The sequence below is a fragment of the Phalangium opilio genome, unplaced genomic scaffold, assembly GCF_054372755.1.
Source record: "Phalangium opilio isolate 3A_F unplaced genomic scaffold, DU_Popi_V2 ptg000070l_1, whole genome shotgun sequence".
NCBI lineage: Eukaryota > Metazoa > Arthropoda > Arachnida > Opiliones > Phalangiidae > Phalangium > Phalangium opilio.
This window is the reverse complement of record NW_028324182.1, coordinates 3,352,278-3,361,072: the sequence shown is the minus strand read 5'-3', so window position 1 is coordinate 3,361,072 and position 8,795 is coordinate 3,352,278. Positions and strand designations below refer to the sequence as shown.

General features: G+C 41.9%; 2 protein-coding genes and 1 long non-coding RNA gene across 5 annotated transcripts; 1 reads left to right on the top strand and 2 right to left on the bottom strand.

Moving 5' to 3' along the window:
* On the bottom strand, positions 1–1,002 carry LOC149661112 (speckle-type POZ protein-like). Its single transcript, XM_089843771.1, has one exon. The coding sequence runs from the start codon at positions 1,000–1,002 to the stop codon at positions 1–3; it is 1,002 nt and encodes a 333-aa protein (XP_089699897.1).
* A 2,800-nt stretch (positions 1,003–3,802) lies between these two features.
* LOC149661111 (uncharacterized) lies at positions 3,803–5,989 on the top strand. 3 transcript variants are annotated; one of them, XR_016368788.1, is made up of 4 exons: positions 3,803–3,997; positions 4,110–4,219; positions 4,299–4,353; positions 4,418–5,989. It is a non-coding gene; the product is annotated as an uncharacterized LOC149661111 (long non-coding RNA). The 3 variants fall into 3 exon arrangements; XR_016368789.1 differs by having other exon boundaries at positions 3,803–4,219; positions 4,418–4,557; positions 4,619–5,989; XR_016368787.1 differs by having other exon boundaries at positions 3,803–4,219.
* LOC149661110 (heat shock protein 70 B2-like) lies at positions 5,553–7,923 on the bottom strand. Its single transcript, XM_089842509.1, has one exon. It carries the CDS (start codon positions 7,644–7,646, stop codon positions 5,742–5,744), a length of 1,905 nt encoding a protein of 634 aa, XP_089698635.1. The 5' UTR covers positions 7,647–7,923; the 3' UTR covers positions 5,553–5,741.
* Positions 7,924–8,795: the final 872 nt, after the last annotated feature.

Below are 8,795 nucleotides of genomic sequence, written 5' to 3'. Positions count from 1 at the left end.
TTACTTTGGTACCAAAACATCCATGGCGGCTCTAAACAAATCACGTAGCATGTCCGGATTGGCGTCTTGCCAAGCAGCTGACTGGAACATTTCATTTTTGTGAACAGCAACGTATTTAGCGGCGACGTCTTTTAGTTCCTTAATATCGTACTTCTCCGCAATTTGTAGAATATCAAGGACGTTTTCTTTGTGAATCAAGGTTGCCAAACGGTCAGCGCATATCTCTTGCAGATCTTTCATGTTACAGAGATACGCGGCGTGTATCAAATTTTGACAAGTGTTGTCAATATTAGGTGGTGTATTTCCGGTATAAATGAAATGCAGTAAGTCGTTGACGGTCTCAGCGTCGAACACTGTCGTCCAGTTAATTACGCTTTCCTTTGATTCCTTCATTTCGCAAGTGAACATAGCTTTGAAATAGTCAGATTTCGACGCTAACAATACCTTATGGCATGGAAAGTTTTTGACTTCTGTTTTGATATAGCAGTCGCTTAAAAAGTTGCTGTTCACTAAACTGTCGAATTTCAAGGGAATGGCGCCATCTATTGTTTGGTAGTCGATTCCAAGCTCGATCTTTACATACAAGTCCATGATTGGATTTGGGTAAAGCGAGTTATAGGATTTACGAATCGCATCCATATTGCATAAGTGTGGACAAACGAATCCACGATCATTTACTTCATTGAGCGGTACTTGGCACGACGTAGCCTTTCGCCATTTACTAACGAAAACGTCAACCTTGCAAAACGATTTCGCGTAGTTGATCTTATCCTCACTCTTATCCATTCCTTCTATAGTAAGCCGTTTCTTGTTCAAAGTACCGCGAATCATCCACGGCCGAGTTATCGGTACGCCATCTTTTTTATAGCACTGAAGTTGAACTCTACAGATTTTTTCCGTTATCTCGGTAATTTCAAACTTTAGTGTTTGTTTATTTAAAAAAATCACGTCGTCGTTATCACGCCTAGAGGTTGACGGTTCCTGCTGGTTGTTCTTTGCCATTTTCTCGACTAATCCGAGTACCCGAAACAATGCTTACAATTTATTGCCTTTTCAATATTCGCCCGTTAAATCCAAGTGTTAAAGAAACCCTCAAGTTCAATCGTTGAAGACACGAAAATGGTAACACACTATTCACGGGAACGTCACGAGACTAGGAGAGTGTCGAGTAGACTAAATGTAAGCGGGCATGCTGCCTCATTGCCACGCAGCTTTACTAGAGAAACTAGAACAGGAGTCGAAGGCCATTCCTTTGTACACGCATTGGACGAACGCTAGAGGCTTTTTACCTCTCCGAGTGACGTATGTCACGGAGAGGTTCTGTAACGATCGTGTGTGTCTGTTTGTGTGTTTGTGTGTTTGTGTGTGTGTCTGTTGTTACACCCACGTGACCGCGTTCGCAGTTTCCAAATCGGAGCAAACGTGTTCGCCATTTCCGAACTGCTTTCACAGTCACGGAAATGGCTACTCTACTTGAGTTCTCACACCACCATCTTCTGGTCCTTGTCCATCCCACACGGACACCAGTCTGTACTTACTGGCTTCTAATCACCACCATCTTAAGGCCTTCGTCCATCCAACATGGACACCAGTCTGTACATACTGGCTTCTAACCACCACCATCTTCTGGTCATTGTCCATCCCACATGGACACCAGTCTGTACACACTGGCTTCTAACACCACCATCTTCTGGTCTTTGTTTTTGTCCATGCCACTTGGACACCAGTCTGTACTTACTGGCTTCTAACACCACCATCTTCAGGTCATTGTCCATCCCACATGGACACCAGTCTGCACACCTGGCTTCTACACCACCATCTTCTGGTGTTTGTTTTTGTCCATCCCACATGGACACCAGTCTGTACACCTGGCTTCTACACCACCATCTTCTGGTCTTTGTTTTTGTCCATCACACATGGACACCAGTCTGCACACCTGGCTTCTACTCCATCGTCATCGTTTGGTTTAAGACATTCGCGGCGATCAGCTAGGGTTACGAGAAACGTCTAGCCTCCCTAGGGTGGGTTGTCCACGATAGGTTTTCGCAATTGCGGTTGTTCTTGCTTTTAACTGTAGTTCGACACCCTTATATACTACCTATTTGATTAAGGCGAAGCAACCGGCGTATGCTTCACTTCAAACGCCAATATTAGTCAAGTCTCTCAAGAATGTTTAATTGTTCTTTTTTAAAACGATGTAACGTTCAATAAGGCGAATAACTAACGAAGAAAATATTAAATATTAATTATATTTATTTTAATATTTAAGAAAATCTTGTTTCTCAATTTAAAATTAATACGGAAAGAGTTAAAAAGCAGTCTATGTTTTTGTCTGTGTGTGTCCGTCCGTTGTTACAGTAGTGCGCTGCGTTAGAAGTTCGTTTTGTTTTGATGTGTAAATGAATCCTACAGAACCATAATATTCACTTTATCCTTAATATAAAGTGAATATGTGGAAATATTTTTCGTAATTATGATGTATTTAGTACTTTTGTAGCTTTAAAGCTCTATTTCATTTTGATATTCCAAAGATTTTTTTTAATATTATTATTTAAAATGGATGTTTATATAATACTTAAGCTATACTACATCTGTTTATAGCATAATCCTTTCTAAAGTGAATACAAGCACAACGCTACTATGTTGGTCAAATGAAATTTTATTTGTCAATAGGCCTAGTGAACCAAACAGTAAACGCTTGGATTTGGTTTTCGTTTCTGTAATGCAGAGACATTAACGGTTCAGAGTGAGCCGAAAGTTAAATACACTTTTAAATAATTAGGCTTAGATTATATAATCATGGTGGAAATCTGGGCCGCGTTCAGCAGAGCCCACCGCTGTTAGCAGTGTCCTACATAACGGGATTTTGTTTTTGAATTTTGACGTCACGGTGCTAAGCGCTGAGCTAGCGCGGTCTTCAATGAAAATAGTCGGCTCTTTGGATAACGTGACGTAAAACGCATAGTTCTCAGCTTGGCGAAAAAAGCATGGAGGAATTAATACAAATAGCACTATGGGACTATAGCTATTTAATTGGCGTGAAACCAGTTGATCACGCGAGAATTTTAAAAGATATGTTAGTTTCTAATTTTAATTATAAAAGTTGTTATCTATCTCTATAAATATGTTATCATACAATTTTTGTTAAGCCTTGGTACCTTGCACGCTTTATTGCGCTAGCGTCATTTATAAAACGCCGATGACCGGAGAAAAGCTATGACGACAGACCTCACCGGTAAACATTTCCAAAATCCGCTGTCTTTTTTGGTGAGCTCTGCTGAACGCAGCCCAGACCAGTGAAAGGTCTGATCGTAATCGGATAATAGCTTCGTGTTTTCATGCTTTTTATGGTACGCATTTACTTTCAGTGTGTGTAGCCACAAATAAGCTTTGGTGTTATGTAACGTTAACAGTCATGTTGACAAACTACGAAAATCGTTGAGATGAAACGAAAGGATAGTGTTTACAATGCAAACCCTGTTGTGAATATGGCTTTGAACATAGAGGGCATACAGTTGAGGAGTAGAAAATTGGGCCTTTACAAACACGTAAAGGTAATATCCCTCCAAAGTTTGATCTCTTCATTTCCCGTTTTTCCCCCATCGGATGATTTTAATGTGTACAAGTATATCATTATTGGATGTAAAATGTCGTCTGATTTACAGTATATTTGCTGTGCTTTGTATACTGCTTTAATATTTCATAGATTTTAACTTAAGAAACATTTCCATATCTGGGTAAATAAGTTTGTAAGTAGTCGTCTTGACTCGGAGAGGTAATATTTTGGTTTTCCCAACTTGTTGGTTTCTTGTTGCCGTCTGTGATTGGTTTATAGACCATTCTATTAAATATTTGTACGGAGAAACCATGGAACAGGCGGGAGGCCGACGTCTTAGTGCCAATAGGCACCGTTGGATGGATCCGCGAATTCACTTTCATCCCGCTTTTACTTCAGCACACGAGATTCACGGCTATTATAGCTGTCAATCAGTCTATTGTAAGTTTTCGCGCCAAATTCTCGGAATAAATATTTTGGGAGGTGATTCATGCTATTTGGCGACGGGCGAGCAAGAGTCCCTCAGTCCAGGTCCAGTCTGATTTTTCTACAGTTTTTCAGCCCCCTTATTTTTAGTAAAATTACCGATGAAGAACCGGTATTGCAGTGGTAATTTTTGGCCAAACCAAGACGCTCAAGGGTTACATTCTTTCGAACACTATGGTATGGAAATGGTTCATTTCGGTAATGGTTGGAAATGCAATAACCTTTCTTAATTGGGAATGGAATGGTTGGTAATTAGGAAACCACGGATCGGTAACGGATGGTGAAGTTGATGCAATATATGGGTGGAATTGGTAAAAAAAATATGATATGAACAAAAATGGTATGGAAATGGTAACGTTTGAAACTGAAATGCAGCTCTCTACTGTACGCGCCCAGTAAGGGGGATGACACTGAGCTAAAAGATAGAAGGGTGTGACGTTTGCATACGTAGTACTGCCATTACCATAAGGAGATCATCTCTCTAAGGGCCCAAGATTCTATGTTACGGTTGAAATGTATGTATGTCCGATTTGGTCAGCCATCCGTCTCATCTCAAGTGGTATAATAATTGTATAGTCTAAACAGAGGCCGAGCGCATTCGCTGCAGAGTAATCCGGCATTGAACATTTTTCCCTCCTTCAAATTACCTCTTGTGTCTGAGAGAACTGGGGGGTTCTGGAAATTCTCTTACTTATTTTTTCCCCTCAGTCCTTCCTCTCTCGCATACCCGTGGGTTTTAGTTTGATACCCAACCGCTTGGGAGCGTTATCTCAGAGCTCGCGTCTAGACCACGACCGGCTTAGGATATCGGTCGTGGCTGATTTTGAAAATTATTTTTCTCTCCGGCGAATTTCACGAAAAATTCGGAAGGAGCCCCTATACAAAATCTACGTCACATCTAGCAGAACTAGATGTTTTTGCTAATAGATGCGCTTGGGCCCTTAGAGAGATGATCTCCTTATGCCATTACTCTAAAGTTAGTTACGGCGTCTTAACCAGAAGTTTAAATATATGAACGCTATTGATAGTTAGTCTAAGTTAGAACCTTCTACTCCATTTCTTTTTTCTCTGGATGGGACTTTTTCTAACCCATGGAAAAAGAAGGACTAGCAACGGAAAATTTTGAGAACCCCCACCTACGGCCCGCGACCTTCCCTTTGGCCCCGAGGGGGTAGACGCTCTGGATCTCTGTGTACACCTGAGTTCAAAAGAGTTCAGCTTTGACAGTGCATTGAGTTCAAAGCCTTCGGAACTCACAGTTCAGCTTTGACAGTACATTGAGTTCAAGACATATTTTGTACACCTGAGTTCTCAAGTGTCCATTCCCTCGTGTGGCCCTAGTCCCTACCTTTTAAAACGCAAGTACAACGACCCCACAGATAGAGGTGTACCCTCCCCCCATCCTTGACACTAGTTATGATCTCGCAAAGACTTTTCTATATTAGTAAGTATAAAAAGTGTCATACTGAAGTTGCATTACAAATACAATAATCATTAGTCACACAATAAATAACGTGTAAAAGTTTACGCTTTATTAAATAAAGTACAGCAAATAATTTAAATAAACAGAGTAAATGATGACATATTTACAATGAAAAATATTATACAATATTTTCAGAGGAACTCTATTAATGATAATATAGTTTTTGTCACTTGGAACTTTATAAAAAATACTTATATTTAAAATTTTCTTTTTTAATTAGTCCACTTCTTCGACCGTTGGCCCCTGGGATGTTCCATAATTTGGAGGTTGACCAGTCGAATTACCACCGTGTAACTTAGCCATTATTGGACTGCACTGCGATTGGAGTTCTTTTAATTTGTGATCGTATTCCTCTTTTTCGGCCAAAGTGTTGTTATCCACCCAGGAGAGAGCCTGATCGCAAATTTCATTGACGCGCTTTTTGTCTTCGCTTGATAATTTCTCGTTGGGAGCTTCGTTGGCCGCTTGTTTGACGCTGTAGGCGTAGCTTTCGATTTGATTCCTAGCCGCGATTTTCTCCCTCTGTTTATCGTCTTCCTCCTTGTATTTCTCCGCGTCTTGAACCATTCGATCTATTTCTTCTTTCGAAAGCCTTCCCTTGTCGTTGGTGATTTGGATGCTGTTGCTCTTCCCCGTGCTCTCATCTTTGGCGGTGACGTGCAAGATGCCGTTCGCGTCCAAATCAAAGGTAACCTGGATCTTCGGAACTCCCCTGGGCGCCGGCGGAATACCGCTAAGTTCGAAGGTCCCCAACAAGTTGTTGTCCTTCGTCATGGCCCGTTCCCCTTCGAATACTTGAATGTTGACGCCCGGTTGGTTGTCGGAGTACGTCGTGAAGGTCTCCGATGTCTTGCATGGGATTCGACTGTTGCGTTCTACGAGTTTGGTCATGACGCCACCGGCTGTCTCGATGCCCAAAGAAAGAGGGGCAACGTCTACTAAGAGAACGTCTTTGATGACGTCACTCTTGTCTCCCGTAATTACGGCGGCCTGTACCGCTGCACCGTAGGCTACAGCCTCGTCTGGGTTGATTGACATGCACAAGTCTTTTCCATTGAAGAAATCTTGGAGCAATTTTTGAATCTTGGGAATTCTTGTGGAACCACCGACTAAGACAATGTCGTGGATCATGGATTTGTCCATCTTGGCGTCTTTCAACGCTTTCTCTACAGGTTGAAGGGTGCCGCGGAAAAGGTCGATGCAAAGTTCTTCGAACCTGGCTCTGGTGATCTTCGAGTAAAAGTCAACCCCTTCGAAAAGAGCGTCAATTTCTATTGAAGCCTCGGAGCTGCTGGATAGGGTTCTCTTAGCGCGTTCGCACGCCGTTCGCAGCCTCCTTAGAGCGCGGGCATTGCCTCTGATGTCCTTCTTGTATTTTCTTTTGAACTCTTCCACGAAATGATTGACCATTCTGTTGTCAAAGTCTTCGCCACCCAGATGGGTATCACCGGCTGTCGAGCGAACTTCGAACAGTGAGCCTTCATCGATTGTCAGGATGGAGACGTCGAATGTACCACCGCCAAGATCAAAGATGAGTACGTTTTTCTCGCCTTTGAGCTTTTTGTCCAAGCCATAGGCCAGCGCGGCTGCCGTTGGTTCGTTGATGATTCTCAAGACATTGAGACCGGCGATGGCTCCGGCGTCCTTCGTAGCTTGTCTCTGAGAGTCGTTGAAGTAGGCTGGAACTGTGACGACGGCGTCTTTGACTGGTTGTCCCAGGTAAGCTTCGGCCGTTTCCTTCATCTTTGTAAGCACCATGGAACTGATTTCTTCAGGGTTGAAGAGCTTCCTCTCACCCTTGAATTCCACCTGGATCTTCGGCTTACCCCCAGAGTTAATGACGGCGAAGGGCCAATGTTTAATGTCCGCTTGTACTGTCGAGTCATCAAATTTTCTTCCGATGAGACGTTTCGCGTCGAAAACCGTGTTTTCAGGGTTGAGGGCAACTTGGGATTTCGCCCCGTCCCCTATGAGTCGTTCAGTGTCGGTGAAGGCAACGTAGCTGGGTGTCGTTCTGTTACCCTGGTCATTGGCGATGATCTCCACCTTTCCGTGTTGGAAGACACCGACGCAAGAGTACGTCGTGCCAAGGTCAATTCCGATGGCAGGAGCTTTCACCATTTTTCTCTCGTAAGCGGTTTTCAATGTAATATTTATACACGTTGAAGGCTAATTAGATATTAATAAGTATATTCAAACTTTGTTGAATAGTTCAGTGACTTATAGTTAATAGCACTAGAATTTATATTAGACGAATTCAAGCTATCGCTTTTTCAAGTTCAAGTTTAAACTTTCTGTGTCTCTACTCTCTCTTTGGAGTTGATTCTGGGGAGATTCACGAGCGCGCGCTCTTATATACTGTTAGCTATCGTTCTAGTGTGTTCCAGAGAGAGCCAGAGAGGCGGAGCGTCGTTTTGCGTCTGGAATTTTCGACTTCGAGAGAGAACGAGAGAGATGAGGTACTACTATACCTCGTTACGCTTGCTATGAGATAGCAAGCAACGCCAAGCCTTTCGCTTTAGTATGAAAGATGTTTGAAATTATGATTCCTCTATCATAGTGGGGAAAATTCTAGAATGAGTGCCTAACGTAAATGAATTGTTTTGCGTTGTTTTTAGAAATCGCGCTTGATAATCAGTTAAAACTGAGATTTATGGAGAAACAATCTTGATAAAAGCGTTTACACTCAGATTCCAAAATTCTGTATTTACTATACTCATGTGAAAGCCACACTGCTATCTTAAGAATTGTCTGTGCTTCCCCTGTCTTATCAAATGCCTTAGCATAATACCGTTCAAAATATTACATTACTATAATTATAACATAGATCTACCTAGAAGAGTATATAACTTGCTTACGCAGCCTTACTATAATGTCATAGACAGCAATGCCATTACAGAATTTTGGAATCTGAGTGTAAACGCTTTTATCAAGATTGTTTCTTGCGTGATTTTGCATTACGTTTCCATAAAACTCAGTTTTAACTGGTTATCAAGCGCGATTTCTAAAAACAATTCATTTACGTTAGGCACTCATTCTAGAATTTTCCCCACTATGATAAAGGAATCATAATTTCAAACATCTTTCATACTAAAGCGATAGGCTTGGCGTTGCTTGCTATCTCATAGCAAGCGTAACAAGTTATAGTAGTACCTCGTCTCTCTCGTTCTCTCTCGAAAATTCCAGATGGGTAGACGGCACTAGATGCAAAACGACGCTCCTCCTCTCTGTCTCTCTCTCGAACACACTAGAACGTTAGCTATTAGCTAA